Source organism: Strix uralensis, chromosome 12, assembly GCF_047716275.1.
Source record: "Strix uralensis isolate ZFMK-TIS-50842 chromosome 12, bStrUra1, whole genome shotgun sequence".
NCBI lineage: Eukaryota > Metazoa > Chordata > Aves > Strigiformes > Strigidae > Strix > Strix uralensis.
This window is the reverse complement of record NC_133983.1, coordinates 14,912,355-14,929,136: the sequence shown is the minus strand read 5'-3', so window position 1 is coordinate 14,929,136 and position 16,782 is coordinate 14,912,355. Positions and strand designations below refer to the sequence as shown.

The 16,782-nt window shown below is 35.8% G+C and overlaps 1 protein-coding gene across 6 annotated transcripts in view; it reads right to left on the bottom strand.

Annotated features, from left to right (window-relative positions):
- Positions 1–16,782, bottom strand: part of DYNC1LI2 (dynein cytoplasmic 1 light intermediate chain 2) — a 37,442-nt gene that overhangs the window by 4,939 nt on the left and 15,721 nt on the right. For 2 of the 6 annotated variants that reach the window (XM_074881877.1, XM_074881878.1), the window contains exons 7-13: positions 16,635–16,770; positions 16,187–16,298; positions 15,097–15,156; positions 14,332–14,373; positions 13,772–13,889; positions 13,134–13,250; positions 8,319–8,386 (exon numbers count right to left, since the gene is read on the bottom strand). In XM_074881877.1, the coding sequence (XP_074737978.1) occupies positions 8,319–8,386; positions 13,134–13,250; positions 13,772–13,889; positions 14,332–14,373; positions 15,097–15,156; positions 16,187–16,298; positions 16,635–16,770 (653 nt within the window). Of the gene's footprint in view, positions 1–5,372; positions 8,387–10,612; positions 11,428–13,133; positions 13,251–13,771; positions 13,890–14,331; positions 14,374–15,096; positions 15,157–16,186; positions 16,299–16,634; positions 16,771–16,782 lie in introns of those variants that run through there. The other 4 variants (XM_074881872.1, XM_074881873.1, XM_074881875.1 and 1 more) reach the window with 4 other exon arrangements.

The following is a 16,782-nucleotide window of genomic DNA, read 5'->3' as shown; positions in this document are numbered from 1 at the left end:
TGCACCTCTGGTGGGGAATTGCAAATGTTGAACAAGTTTGTTTTCTAATTATCCTTCTGAATTTTACTTACAGCTAAGATACAGCTTATTGCTAACATCAGCTAACATGACAACGTTGAAAGAATACTCCTTTTTTTCAACAGCACTTAATTCCTCCATGAGACAGAATTTTCTATTCAGCTAATTTGGCTCATTCCCTTGCAGAGTACTTTAGTTATACGCGTCTTCTACATGCAAGGAAAAGTTTTGGCTTTGGCTTTTTTTTTTTTTCCCCTTCTTTCTTTCTTTTTTTAAACAGGAATTTCAAGTCTTCCATCACTGGCTATAAACTCAAGGCAGGCATATAGCCCCAACTCTACAAAGCCATACACAGACGAACTAATAAATCCTGATTCCTTGCAGACTTGTATCTTCTCTTCCTACCTTCCCCACCTCACTCCTCCCACTGAGCCCAGTGATCCAGCACCCTCCCGAGGGTCCCTTTTCACACACAGCAGGCTTAGCTCCTATTTATGTCCTCGAACTACTGCTTGAGCGAAAGGAAGCAAGTGCTATGCCAGGTTCCATGTGTGCAGACCGGCAGATTTTTGTTTGGCCTGTCTCGCCTAGGAACTAGCCAAACTTACTTGGCAATCCTTACCTAAAGCAGAGGAAGTCTTTGGATTTATCATCTCCACCAAGCCACTAATTTTCATGCAACTGGTATTAATTCAGCTATCTGCAGATCTTTCTTGTTACTGAAGTCGGCCAGAAGATTTAAGTTGTTTTTGAGGAGGGTTGGTAAAATAGGACAGAGCACAAATGCAAACACAGAGGAAACAGTGCTAAAAATATTTTAAATATGACAGCATTCTCTTAATAGTTGTGTTATACTTCCATTCAGCTAAAAGGTGACTTAGAGAGATTTTGACAGGTTTTTGCTAATTTTGAAATCATTCAGATCCTGCCAATTTCACTGGCAATTTCTCAGCCCAGCAAAACAGCATTGCAAGATACTGGTCAAAACATCCTAACAGACCTAAACAGCTGCTAATTACAGTTGCCTACTGACACTCCAGTATTATTCTGGGGCACATGTGCTTTTCCCAGGAAAATAAACCTGTGTGTAGCAATTCACATTTATAACATACACAAATTTCAGTAACCCCAATCTCTTACATATATCAAAGGCTAATATAACACTTGCTTCTTTCAAAACCAGCCCATTACAACAGGAACAAACAATTATTACCAAAGGATATTGTCAGCTGACAGTTGTTGAGTATTTGTGAGTCAAGTAACACAGTGAGATTATCGCACAGATAATAAAAGTCTGTATCACTTTCCTTACTGACCTCCACACCTAAGCTAGATAAATCCAGTTCTGGGTTTGGCTGGAAGTATCAATAGCTCTCCCCTTAGACTTCTGCCTTTGTTTTGGATTTAAGAGATTTTCTGTGCAGTCAGTGACTGATCTTTAATAAAATGGATTTTTTTCCTACTTCTCCTACTCTGCCTATGGGCACAGTAACAAGTCTTTCAGACCCTCTGAAAATTTTGAACATCTTCACTTTCTAATAATCTCCAAAGCATAGTCAGTATACTAAGTCCTTCACGGATAATCATTTGATTCCTCTAGAAAAGAGAGGTTTTAATTTGATAGTACTTAGTGATTTATTATCAATGTAAACCAGTTTCTATTAACCAACCACAGCAAGTTACATTCATCTCCACCTTCATCCTACCATTTAAGACATACATGATCAATACAGTCATTTAAATTTGAGCTCCACGTTCAAGTTCGCTCTGCAGCCGAAACACGTGTTAAGTCTGTTCAGATGCCGACTAATTACTGGGCCCCTGCCTAGGCATATATTACCCTCCACAACCCGTGCCCACCGTTCCTGTTAGCACTGTGACCGTGTTGTGAATTTGCTGTCCCTGGCTCAGGCTTTTACTGCCTATCCCAGACTGCCTTGCAGGACAGTCAAAGCTGGTGTCAGACCAAAACCTTGGCTGGGCTCTTTCACAGAGGGAAATGGGCAACATAGGGCAAGACAAAAACTGTAGCTGGTCACTTGGGCCCATGCATGCAAGTCAGACTGCTCTGTCCTCTAGTCACTCAGACTGTAAGTCCAGTGAACAATATGCAGAGCTGATCTGGTCCAAGCCTCAGTAGCCATCTCCATCCACGATTTTTTCAGTGTTCTTATTCCCTCAATTAACTCAATTCTAACGCTGTTATTCATTCCCTCTCTAAAAGGAAAGTCCCTGGTTTTTGGAATGCTGTCAATCTGGTAAACTGAGTGCCAGAGATTTACAACGGCGTGTTTCCTTTTCTCAAGAACTTCAGTATCTTACTGCACACTCTTGCGAATATTCATGCAAAATTATTCCTAGCACCTTTTAGTTGCAACCACCTTTATGACATATTCTGAAGAATTTTTTTCGCTTTGAAGCATCTGGCAGGTCTGAGACAAGGATGACATTTTTACATGTGTCAAAGCTATAACGAGTGTTACATACAAACAAGTACCAACAATTTAATTAGTGAATATTCATACTGAAAAATCACTTTTCAAAGGCAGCTTGTACAATCAAATTCTGCTTTCTTGTGCACAGATACAACTGTTTTCTCTTAGTGCTGCACATTGCTATTTCAGCTTTTGTTCTGAAAGAAAGGAACCAGAGTGTCTTAATTAAGACAACTCAAAATTAAAAAGAAAAAAGCTTAACCCATAATAACAAAATTCTTAGAACTGAATGAAAATGCATTTGGGAAAAATTCAGCAACACACTCTGAAAGATACTTGGCCTAAAAAAAAAAAATCTGCCAAACAAGAATTATTAAGAGAACATCACAAGCAATGCATATAGCATCTTGCAATGGCACATTAAGCAGCACTACCTACAGGCATTGATCCCAAGTCTGCCACCTTCTGGACTTGGAACATTTCATCTCCAGAAAATATCAGCAAAACAATTACAATTAAGTATCAGGGAGAGGGGAGTCGAGGATCTTCAGATAAAAAGTTACAACTAGCAACGTTGATTCTCCCACATAGAAAGTCTGCAAACAAAGGCAATGCGGAAAATTAAATTGCTTCCCTTGTTTATGACGTTATCTTACAGACCTCTCACGTGTTAATATTAGCATGGTTTCAGTATAACCCCTCCAGAAACTCTCAGTCTGTGACTATGAATACCAGAACACAAACCAAAGTGATTATGTAGCTATTTCAGAGGGCAGCAGTGCTACGTATCAACTTACACGGACAAGTCAAATCTTTAGCATCAGTCATTTCTAAACAATGTCAGCACCATGCTCTTAGGTGCACTGCTGTATTTGGCAAAACTAAGGTGCTAATACTACTACTATTTTTTTTGGGAGCCAGTTTAAAGCAGAGTTAGGTGCCCTATACTTCAGATTTATGGAGATGTGCCCGATTTTGAATCTTTGTGACACATTTATACTACCACTTGTAAAGCGCTTCATTTGAGAAAATTAACTTCCTTGAGCTTTTTTTAAGCATTTGAATTTCAAGAGGCATTGATGTACACGTGCAAGTCAGTGCTTGCTTCATTTCACTTTTCCAGAGAAAAGAAAGCACGCTAGATCAGATTCTGCCCTCACCTGCATTTCTGCAACTCCCATTACATGGAATGGCTGTTTATAATCTACAGTTACATTTGACCACAGAATCTGATATGTTTGTGAAACTAGAGCCATGTGGTGTCCCAAAGCATTAGTTCAGACTGTTGGCCTTCTTAATTATTTGTGCTTACATTATCTTCTCCACACAATCTGAGTGGATCAGAAAAGTAATTCATTATTATGAAGGTTGTAGTAGAACAAGCTGCCCCTTGAAGGGGAAACTGCAGCAAAAGTGTGCTTTTGGAATTAAACCACCTCTGTCCTATGAATATATTGGTTTTTAATTAAAAAGACTGAATAACAGACAAGTTCTGCTTTTGGTACTAAATATTCAATTTAGGTATTCCATGCAGCTCTACATATAGACCCAAACAACCAGAGTCTGGTTTAGATCATTAATAACAACGTAATAATCTAGAGCCTTTCCCTTTGATGTATTTGAACTACAGAGACTCAGAAACTGACTATTTTATTCAAGCATAGGTTCTTATCTGAGAAGTTCATTTGCTAACAAAATCCTGCCATGGCTGAAAAGCCAGTGGGGTTAACATCACCATCTGGAACAGCACACGCAGTGAAAGATTCATCTTGTAAGAGTAGCTTAGACCCTCCAGCAAGATGTTTCCCACACCAAAACCATATTATTCCAATTTGTTTTTTTTTTTTTTTTTAAATTTGGAGACATTTTGCTTTCAAAAAAAAAATTACTGTTGAATGACTGCAAAGTAAACATTAAGAGTTACAAGGGTGTTCTTCCATTTTGATTAGTTATGTGTTTTCTGAAGAAAGTCACTTTCAACTCCTGCACATCTAAAGATGAAGTCTTCATTTAGTTTCCTCCCAAACTGACATAATAGATAATTCTCTTCATACTCAGAAATTTTTTTTCTAAATCCCATCTTAGAGGACTAAAACTAATTCTTTACATTAACGAGCTCATTAAACCATAAAGCATTATGGCACTTCTAAAACTATAAATGTTTCATGGCCTCATAAGGATTCACTTGTAGGGAAACAATGTACTTTAGAAACCAAGAGCTTAGCTGATTTATATTTCAGAGGCAGGGTGACTCAAGAAACATGAGTGGCTAGAACTTCAATCTATGCAGGGAGATATATAGGCATCCAGTTAAAGTAATGATGAAATAAACAAGTAGAATCCCAATTAAAGTCAGTCTACCCCTCCTATGGTTACTACACAGAACTTACTACACCCACCAAAGGGATAAAACTTAGCTTTGCTATTGGCAGAGAAGAGGCGTTTGCACAACTCAAGCCATTTACTCCTTAAACTCGTCATAACCTGGATTTTAATCCTACAAATTTAGGACCAGTGCTCTGCTTGGATCCAGTATGTCACAAAATATATCAGAAGGTAGACATCTTAGCCTGGGAAAATATACAACTGTTTCCCCCTTCTCATGAAATGTATTACTTTGCACCAAAACCAGTTCTGCTGACATAACTGTTTATGTGTAAACTATCACAAGCACACCTCTCTGCAAACATAGCTATACCAACTTCTCTTTACTTACACAAGGTCCATGCTCTAAACTCCAGAGAGGACTTGCATTAGCAAAGGCTGGTACAAGAACTCCCAAAAAGGAAGTTGTCATTAAGGTACACAACTGTACAAGCCAACTTATTTCTCCTGTTCACAGAACTCACTAATATTCTGCTCTCACAGAAACAGATCTAGAAGGGGGATCTTAAGAACAACAAAGCAGCACAGCATAAAGCAGTCTGGATTCGTGTTTATTGAAGCCAGTAATTAAAGACGTCCTCATTTTGCCAGCACTAGAAAGCAAGATTCCACATGACTGCATACTGCACCTGGTTAAAGCCATACAACTGGACTAAGGTTTGTTTCATACATTTGCAGTCCTAATTGTAAGTTGGAAAAAAAACCCAATAAACTTAGTATACAGGACAGTGAACTTTCATTTACAGCATGTATATTGTTAAGTTCATGATGTACAGAGCAGTCACTTTCAACATAGTTAAATTAAATAAAATACGAAATTCTGTTCAGTTTAAACAGGTCTTTTTAAATGCCAATAAAAAAAGTGCAAACTTAAAATCAAGCAGCATAACCACAGCATTTTTACGGAGGGCCAATCTTTATACTTTTCTATTTGCTTCAAGTTGAATGCTTTCATCTTTTGTTTTCTTAGTTTAAACGTGAACAGTAGATGCAGTCACTATAATGCATATAAATATAGTCATATAATAGTTTAAACAGTCTACCATACAAGTGTATTTGCAAATAAAATGAAGTTTCACTTGAAAATGTAAAGGCTGTTTGCAATTTGGCCTTTGGTTCCAATGCTTGAAGACACCAGAATAACAACTGTGCAGCTCACCAAAGTTGACAGACTTTGGCAACCACAGGATGCTACATTACTTACAATTTCTTTCAATAAACTAGGAGCATTCACTTGCAATTAGAAACCAGAAATCTGTTTCTGTTTTGTCAGAAGCATCTTTCTGCAAAGCTGGTAAGTTATCATACATTATCAGTTTTGATCAATTTTAGTATATTTAACATTTTTATAGAACTGGAAAGTACTTCAATTTTAAGTTTTAGCCATATTGCTAGAGAAAGTGCTTATCAGGTTAGATGACAAAAAAATGCAGTTTCAGACTGAGGTTTTCAAACTATATCCCATTACGATCACACGCCTTTTCAATTTCCTGTCGAGTTTTTGATGTTTTAGTCTCCAATCTCAATTCTCAGTGTCAGGAGGACAGTGTGTAATTACTTCTTCTGGTGTGGTAACTTGCAACTGGCACCCATTTCACCAGGAAGTACATCCACATTACCCATCAGCCATCCACAGTCTTAGTCTAACTGTTATCTAGACAACCGTATAACTTCAGGTCATACCGTTTATTTAAAAAAAAAAAGTAAAAAAAAGAAAAATATAATATTTTCAACAAAAAAACTGGCACAAATAACATACTCATGTTAATGTTTGTCAAAGAGGCAAGTAAATACTCTTAGCTTTCTAGATAATGTTTAGACAGACTTACAAGAACAGCCTCTTGATGTAACATAAGATTTGAAGTTAACATCCAGTACTGTGTTAGTGGTCAATCTAATTCTGTATATTTAAGTAACAATATATATTAGGGAAGTTATATCCAGACATCAGATTTAGTACAACAAGTTCATATCAATAAAAAGTAAACTCTGCATAATTCAAATTGTGGTTTTTCCCTTCAGCGTTAAGAGCACAGAATACGCTTGGTATTTTTAATTTATGGTAGTGTGTACATGTAAAACAAGCATACCGTATATAAAATCAAAGTGCCATTTCAGTAACCATAGCAGTTTTGTTTGTTTTTACAGAATGATGGTTTTATGTGACCATGGACAGAGCTCCGCTAGAGCAACGGGGACAACCACAATCCATCTTTCCAAATGAAATGCTACATTAAAGAAAATACAAAACAAGTTATTGAGTACGTTCATCATGGACACATTCATACTTTTTAGGTTACCTTCAGAATTGGAGTTGGCTGCACCTGCAGCAGATGTGGTTGGAACTAGGGCCTTGAAAGTTTTTTTTAAAAACCTCCAGAGGTGTAAGGCAGGAATTGATTTTAGCTTGGTAGCTAATATTTAGTTACAAAAAGTAAGAAAAAAAAAATACTGAGTGTTCTGTAGCACATTTCATTATGGGAAAATGATACATCACCCACCATTCTTCATAGGCTAGCCTCTTAGCATAAAAAAAGGCAGAAGCTATCAGAAAACAGGATTTAAAATTAAATACAAATCGCCAAACTACTGATTTTAAAATAAAACCAAACAGTGACTGTTTGTACTACAGTGCACAATAAGTTCAAGCACCTTCTAAAGACACATCACACACTGTGCCAGGCACTTGGATCTAAACAAGTTATAGTTTCTCCCTTTGTCAGCTACACCAGAAAGGGCACCCACACTCTTAGACTTTTTTTAAAAACTAAAACAAGATTTATAACAAGAATAAATTCCCATGATGCTTAGTGTTTGGCCTGGAATTCTCCAATGTAAAGTAGTCTTTTTAAAACAGTGATTATTTACCCCATGTGAAACACAGGATTTCACAACATTGCTCCTCTCCAGTCAATCCAACATTCTAGTTTCTCACTGTCCCAAATCTGTTTCCCCTTTCAGGGCTCCATTCCCTACCTAGGCTTCTTTCACCTAATTAATGCTCTGTTGCATCACCACCACCACCATCTTTCCAAGAATCTACTGCATTTGCAAACATACAAGTAGCCAATTCCAGTAACTTTGAAAGAGGAATTACTTTCTCTTTCTTGCCTTGTGTGCAGTCAGTAGCAGTATTTTAGTAAGAATTCTCCATTTTGCTTCTCTGTGTTCTTCACAACAGGAAACGCAGCTGCACCTGCTTACCTCCAAAACCAAAAGAATTGCCCTATATAAACTCTAAATGGTTATCTTATACAGAGGGATTTTATATGCAAACTTCCTGGATGTGCACTTTTTACTGGGACAAGGCAATGATGTAGTAAGCTCATTTCCCCTGCCCCAAGAAAACTGATAGCATCTGCCATAGCAGAAAATTCCTGGTCTTATCAGATCAATATACATAGTTATTTGGTCATTTACATATGCATTTTTTATGCGCTATCAAGCTTCATTCTCTGTTGGAGGAGAGTTTGTTGTTACCATAGAGTCTGGCTTGCGAGTCATCCTATCCAATTCTTCTTGAACATTTGTCAAAACTGTTTTTTGTCCTAAAAAGAAAAAGGACAAAGGTTACAGCAATCTAATTTCAATGAAATGCTTTAACCAATGAGTACAAGTATTCATGAAATCACTTTTGTATGACAACATATTTAATTTCTTATTATTTTGCCACCTACCCAAGATAAAGACTGATAAATACTAAGGCTTGAATCACTTTAAAGAGATGAAATGCTGAATTATACAGCAGCATAAAGCACAAAAATACCTGTGATGTATTTTAGAGCAACTAACATTTTAAAAGCAACCACATTCAGATTTTTCTATAAAAATCAACTCTACACAATTCTATTATTAGTATTGATAGCAAGGACTTTAACCCAGATTTTAACCACAAGTTTTTCAAGGTACATAAGACACCTGCTACAAATACCACATTTGTTTAGTCACACTTAAACTTGCTGTATTTTAATATTAAACAACTAAGAACTCTTTTATGCCTGCAGACAATGTTTCCCTTAAAAAAGGGGACATGAATTGCATATTCATGTAATATCTCAGAGCAGTCATTTCAAAGGACTTCTTCAATTGGAAACAGACACACTGAAGTATTTCATGGAAAGGCACATATCTTACATTTTTATATTAGACTCAAAACTTTTCAACAATTCTCTGAACCATCAGTTTAATTCTCACATTCTGAAAATTATAAACCCACAAATTAATTGCTAAAATTGGAACAACATATTCTAATGCTTAGAGCATACAAGCATTTAAGATTAAAAAGCTGTATTTTTAGACAAAAAGTAGATTATATAACCATGTACAGCTTCCTTACATAGCCAAAGAATTTAACAAGCATCTGTTTTCCAGCTCAAATGTGTGTGAAATATTAGGTGGATTTTTTCCAGGGTACATGCTGAAAACATTAAGGAGGCAAGATTTGACTGTTAGAGATTTAAGTGTTTTTTTCCAAAGTACAAAGACATAACCAAGTTAAAAGGTTACCTTTAATCATTATAAAGGTTTTAGATTTAAGCACTAGTCATAAGCCACAGTATTCTTAAAAGCATCTATTCAAAGCATGAATATTTAAACAAAATCTAAAAATTAGTACATTAATTGTAATACAACGTACAATACAAAACACTTTACATGTAGACTAATGGTACCTTGGAGTTAAAAAACCCTAAACCCTAAACCAATAAAAACCACACAAAATTCTTGCTTTAACAAAAGTAGGTCTAAACAAAAACTGTAGTGGTTTTTTTTATGCCCATGAACCGGATTCTTAAGCCTCCAAAATAATACCAAGCAGCTGTCTCCTGCAACCACCTCATACCGGACAGAAAAAACACTGCCAAGCTGTTCAGTGATGTGTATGTTTACATACTCCCCTTTACCACCATCACAGGTGAGCACCTTTCAAAGGAGAAGAAATGCAAGGAGCTGTTTTTAAGAAAATAAAAATTTCCCCTCCATTATAAATTAGATTGATACTTGCTTTCAGTTTCCCTACAAAAATATTGTCAAGCACAGTCATGGCCTTAGTCAATTAAATGTTTATACAGTTATATGTACTCTCCTTTCTAGATCAGAGTGAGAGCAGGGAACCCTAGGTCTTTATCTTTTGCAAGGGAATAAAAGGGTGAAGGCAAATCTTAGAATTTCCAAGAACCTTCTTGTGAATATAAATGAAATAACTTAAGTCTAGAAGCCCATGTGAAGAAAAATGATACAGCACAGAAACCACCAATTAAAGTTCTTTGAAACAGCATGGTCTACACGTGGAAGACAGTCCAGAAACAGTCAAATAAGATGGGTGAGGAATTACACAGCATGAAAAACGGACATGACATTGCAGCATCTGCCCAGATGAGAGAGCTCTCTCAAGTAAGAGTTAACATAGCAGAGACCAATCAATCAATTAGGCTGACCAGTATGTTCAGATCCACAATGTCTCCCTCCTCCTGTGACAGAATCTCAACATTTCAACCACAGGATATTCATAGCTGTGGGAGAAACAGATGGGTGTCTTCAGAGCTAAATATTTTTAGTGTCAACCTTCTGAGAAGTTTAGATTAGATATCTAAAATGCCTACAAAGATCGTTTTAGCACATGTACTTGCACAGAGGATGCTGCTGTAAATAAGACTTTCTCCAAGATATTCTCAACTCTTCCACAAAAGAGCAAGTAATCTTTTCTGTTACCACCACCACCAGCTACCTTATAAACTCAACAAGAGCTTTTCAGATACCGATGTTAGGAGCCCTTACCTTCTCAGGAAAATTTAATCTTATATTGGTTGAATATAAGATGTGAGCACATCAGCTGACAAGGAACAGGCATATTCTCTTGTGAGTGAAAGCTGACTGTTCTGTTCCGAATGTCAGGGAATGAGCGTGAGCTGCCAACGTGATGCAGCCAAGAAAAGCCAACTGCAATCTTGAGATCACTCAGGAGAAGTACTTCCACCAAAGAAAGAGAACTGCTGTACCAGGCACTACAATGAGATATATCTGGAGTGCTGCATACAATTCTAATCACTCATGTTCAAGAAAAGATAAACCAATGATGGGAACTAATGAAAAAGAAACTACTGGGTAATGGAAGACTAGAAGGGAACTTGTCTAATTTAGTCTAACAAAACAAGAAAGTTAAGAAAGGATATATAACTGCTGCCTCTAGATGTTTCAGGAGAGAAATAATCTATGTAAATTAGAAGTTAATGCTGACACAAGGGGGAAAAAAAAGTACACACAACCATTTGTTATCTTTGAAAACTCCTGAAAGGCACATGATGTTCTAGAAGACTGAAAGAGGGAAGAGTAAAGCCCATTATAGACTTGTTAGTTTTTACTCTAGTATTTTTTTCCAGAAATTGCAATTATGTTTTAGGTTTTTTTCCAGAAATTGCAATTATGTTTTAGGTGCTTACAAACAGCCTACCAGCATAACAATCAACAGAGATCTGTTACCAACAAGTTGTGTCAAGTCAACCAAATTTCTTTCTATGATAGGATAAACAGGTCCTGTGGAGAAGGGAGAAGTGGTCGGTATCACATCTCACGTAACCTTCATATAAATAAACTAGAAAAAAAACCAGTCTTGGTATTTCAGAAAAATGAACATACTGTAATACATAAAATTACCCATTAGTTATCCATAGTACTAGTCAATATTTTTATTCAGCAATCTACCCTGTCCAACTGTTGGAAGATATCGGATATGCAGGCAAGCATGCTTGAAGGAACTACAAAGGATTTTGAAATACAGGATTGGAGGTAAAAAGTTATTTATATAAATTATCAAAGTAGTGCATAATAATGGAATGGAAAAAATGATTAAGCAATCGTATGACCTTTTGAAATACTAAGGTAATTTGATACAGACTAGAAAACCTCCTACTAGGAGGCAGTAATTGTATTAAACTGGCTGTATTGTTATAACAAATCCTGATCAATATCATACAGAAGAAAAAAACCTAGCATCACACTGAGATGTGTAAACAGAAGCATAATACATAACACAGATTAAGTAACCCCTACTTAGGGCAGACAAAGCTTTGTCTGACATACTGCATTTATTTCTGAACACCAAAAGAAACAAGTCTTCTGAGCAGACAGTCTAAAGGAGAACAGTAAGAATTATCAGAGTCATAATAAGCATAAAAAAAAGCATAAAAAGTCCTGGTTTAGGCCGACAGAAGTGTATTTCTGTAGTCCAGACAAAAGTCACAGGCAAAAGAGTAATAGCTTTCAAATATGCAAAAGACTGCTGCAAAAACAAAGGGGCCACACTGATCTCTGTCTCCACTTGAACAAGACAAATAGTACTGGATTAAGAAATACTGACTGTACAAGAGAAAAAATAACTCAGAAACTAAGTACTGGAGTAGGCTTCCCAGAGAGATGACATTACATCTTTTATTTCAGAGTTTGTTTGCTTTTTAAATCACTAGCTGGGAATTCCCTAACTGATTCTACTTTACACAAAGAGCATGGATGAAACAATCCCTAAAAATTATTTCTAGTCCTATTTCTATAAAAACAGTTAATTTGACACTGTGGCCAGTAAGAGCATAAGGCTGCACTGGATGAAGCAGAGGACACCTTTCAGTGTTTAACTAAAGAGGGCATTCTGGATAGGAAAGAAACAATTAAATATTTTTATAATGTAGATACAATAATATTATGTAAATAATATATAAAACAATTATTTTATTGTTCTTGATTAACAAAAATCAATTACAGAATTCATCACGCTAAAACAAAACAACTAAAAAACCAAATACTGACTTGACGTAAGTCAAATTCTAGTAATTTTTGAGCTTTCATAGCATGGAATGGCATGTAAAACCCTTACCAATTAAAATGAAAAAAAAAAGTCCTATTTCCTCTCTTCAGGAATAGTTTCAGTTCAAATACCCACACCCCAACAACTGCTCTGGTTCTCTTACTGGCAATATCATTAGTGTGGTTGGCATCAAGTATTTTTCATTTGCAGTTCAGAATGTCTGGGCCTTACACTCCTCTAAATGTAAGAAACCATGGGTTTGGCATCACCATTAAATTTTACATTATTTTAACAACTCAATCAAGTTATAACAGACTTAATAGAGAGTTGTGAAGTTGCAGTACTCCAGTTCTTTTTTAAAGACTACATATTTTGGCACTGTCATCTGTCAAGGTCTGTCACTTTACAGACCAGTTTAAGAGATACACACAGTTAGACCAATGTAGGCCAAATAAAGTACTAAAAATATGCAAAACAGCCTGTAATAACAAGTCCAATACCTGATTTCTTAGCTGTACTTTGCACTCCTCCAGCACCAGGACTCCCAGGAGAGCCAGTCTTTTTGCTCAAGAGACTGTTAAAGAAACTAGCCAAGACACCTTCACTTGCAGCATTATCTAAACAAAAACCAAATACATATATATATATATCACAGAATAGTTATTGTTGGTAAATGATGTTAAAAAAATAAGTTCTATACTATATAAAAATAAGTTCTATACTCTATATAAATTACTTCATGTACAACAGAAAATTACATTCTAGAGAGGGCTTAGCAGACGAACGGCTTTCATTGTGGATTCCAGAGTAAGTGATAGGAAGTATAAAACTGCATGTAGTTTAAAGCAGTCCTCACTCTACTAATTCAAGTGATGCATAATAAACGTATTTAGGTAACTTAAGGAAATAATGTATTTGAACTCCGTCTGACTGCTTGGCAGTAACAGAACTCTACTTCAAGCCATATGAATGACAAAAAAAGGAAAAAAAAAATCAAACCTGAAGGTGTCATAAATTCATTCGTGTTATTAAACTAACTATACCATTAGTGAATAAATTCGAAAATCTTTCTACATAAGAGGATTTTTTTTTAAATGAAAATAACAGATTATAAAAACAGTAAAATGCGTATTCATACTTTTAATATTTGGATCTGGTTTCTTAACTGATGTTATTGGTGAGGCACTGGGTACATTGGCGGGACCAGCTCTGCCTTGAGTTCTCGGGGATCCTGCAGGGCCTCTTGCAGGAGATTCCTTAAAAAAAAAGTCCAAATCACACATGTCAGAGAAGAACTTAAATGGCTTAGTAATATAAAGCAAATGTAACATTACATACAAATTACTTTTTAAACTTTTATGTTAGCACTGTAGTATATGCACGCTGAGGGAAAAAAACCCAAACAAAACAACACCAATTATTTTGGGCATGTGCCTCAACTAAAAGAAAGATGACTCACTGTACGAAATTTTCAGTTCAATAATCCTCAGATATTTCTATGTTTCCACGGTGAATTAGAATGAAGTAATTTATAAGCAACATTTTAAAATACTGCCTTTTTTTAAAAAAAATTTACTTTCTGGAGTTTGGGGAGATGATGTATTATACATTTACAAAATGAACTGTACAGATTAGAATCATTCCCTCTTCCCTAAAAGGAAACAAAACACCTCCTACTCTTCTCTTGGATCTACTTACTGATGCTCTTGTAGGCGTTGCTGGCTGTTTGGCAAGGAATGACTGCAAAAAGAACATATTAAGAATATTAAACATATTTCAGAAAAGTATAAAGACATAAAATACAGTGAAGCTGACTAACCATTAATTTCTCTGATTTTTTTTTTTCCCCTGATATTTACAGGCTTCCTCTGTGATATTTATATAACTCCAGACTTTACCACTAGAGGACAGAGTTAAAATGAATAAATAAGCTTCAGTCCTTTGTCTTACACAGCCCTCCCAGAACCATAGACACCCAAGTCTGTAACTTCTGTGATGTTTACAATCAACTATACAGGAAAGTATTACCAGGGGTTTTTTTAAACAATAGAGCAATAAAGAAAATAACAAGATACAGTAAAGCCAAATTTGACACCTTAAAGACTTTCAAGCCTCTGGCTCTAAGAAAGCTGCACCACTAAGGCGTTATGTTTTAAAAGTATTTATATTTTACAGATCAATACATTTATGTTGTGAAATTTCTTCTTGCTTTTCTACTTTGAAATGTAAATTATTTCTGTTCTCAGTATATTTTCCTTTCAACATGTCAAGATAAGCAGCCATGTTTTCTACTCATATTTGTTAAAATAAAGTCTTATTTCACAATTACATCTGAATTTACAAAGCTGAAGAGTAGCTATCTAGTGAGTTAAATGAGGAATGAGAAACTGAAGGCAGTAACAATGGAGAGCTTAAAGCCAAATCTTATTTGGTAAGGACTTATTTTCATTCTTCCATTCTTACCTGCTGCTTCATAAGAAATACTTGTTCATCTTCTGCTGCCAGCTCTTTATCATGGACTAACTGTTGAACAAAATATTTTGTTATTAGAGGTAAAAAATGAAATTGCTGTAACTGGTTTTATGGTTTGGTGATCAAAATGGAAGAAAAAGAGGCAAATCTTTAATACCATTCTTTACTTCTTGGGTTTAAAAAAAAAAACCCAAAACCCCTGACATTTAAAAGAGTAGTAACATTAAACAAGTTGTCATTTAAAAAAAAAAAATAAGTGAATGGAGTGGACTAGCCTTGACCCAGCCTGTGAACATTCTCCTAGAAAGGTTAAGTACCTGGTAAGTAGTCACATTGATCTTTTTAAGTTTGGGTATTAACCTCATCTCTTAAAAGACCCGAGATTACTTTACTCCATAAAACCCCACACTCAAACCCGGAGCCCCCAAAAGCATTATGCTAGCTCTTTTCAGTCATAACACTGCTATTGGGCAATGATTATTTCCTATAGGTGCCATGAGTTACAACAGGATTAAACCTTTCCCTTAAAGTTTCAAACAGCTCTTCCCTTTTCCAAATACTGGGGCTTGAGCTAGAAACATTAGGCATGTAAGAAAGTTGTAAAAGAAGCTTTCCGATACAGACCAGAATACCATTTCATTTACAATTTTCCATATTATCCATTTTACACATATCCTATCCCTGTGTACCTATACTCACAAAATTAGCAATATACAGAATTTATATGGATTATTTACAGCTCCTGCCTTACATGAAGAAATCTGTCATTAATAATGTTAATGGAATAGTGACATACTGTCTTGTTTTACAAGATTTGCCTTTACATGGTAACCTCAATGCCATGTGTGTATATATGCAAATTGTTCAAGTCCTACAACAGTATTTTCCACTTTCAATCAGCATTTATGCCCCATGCATGCAAAAAGGTTGATGTGACTGGAAAATGAAAGCCTGATGTTTCACACATTTGGATACAAAAAAATTTAGATTTGGAGTTCTTCAATATTAGTAGTTATTAGCAGCCACGCAAGCAAACTGCACTTATTTGTTGGGAGACAGGGAAGAGTTTACCCCTTTTTACCTTTCTTACAGGAGGTTTTACAATGAAATCCTCATATGCATCTTCTGGTTTCACTGTTGTGAAGTTTTCATGTAAAATGGCAATTTTCTTTTCATTGTCCCAACCGGCAGGTCTATAGAAAGAAGGAAAGCTTTGCCTTTTCAGTCACAAAAAGCACTTCCACAGAGACACCTTATTTACTCTACCTGAATAAGGCAATTTTATTACAGATCAGTCTTAATTCTCAGCTAAATTCCAAAGATACTAAAAAGCTGGAATGGTATACTCTGAGTCAAGTACCCCAAGTAATATGCACTATGTTTTTTTTTTAATTCAGGATTTCAGAAGACTCACATACTGAGTAAGCTTTTGAACAACACAAACCAGTCAAGTTATTTTCATATATATGTGAAGTGTACTGCTTAATGGAAAACAACCTGAAACCATGCTGCTTATACAACTGACTTACATAAAAACTGCATCCTTTTCTACCACTAAGGCAGGTGTGGTAAACTGAAAACCGTATGTTTTATGTACAATGTACTTATACAACAGATCAAGGTTCTTTTCCTCCTTAACTGATGTATAAATCAAGGCAGCCCCATCTGATTGTTTAT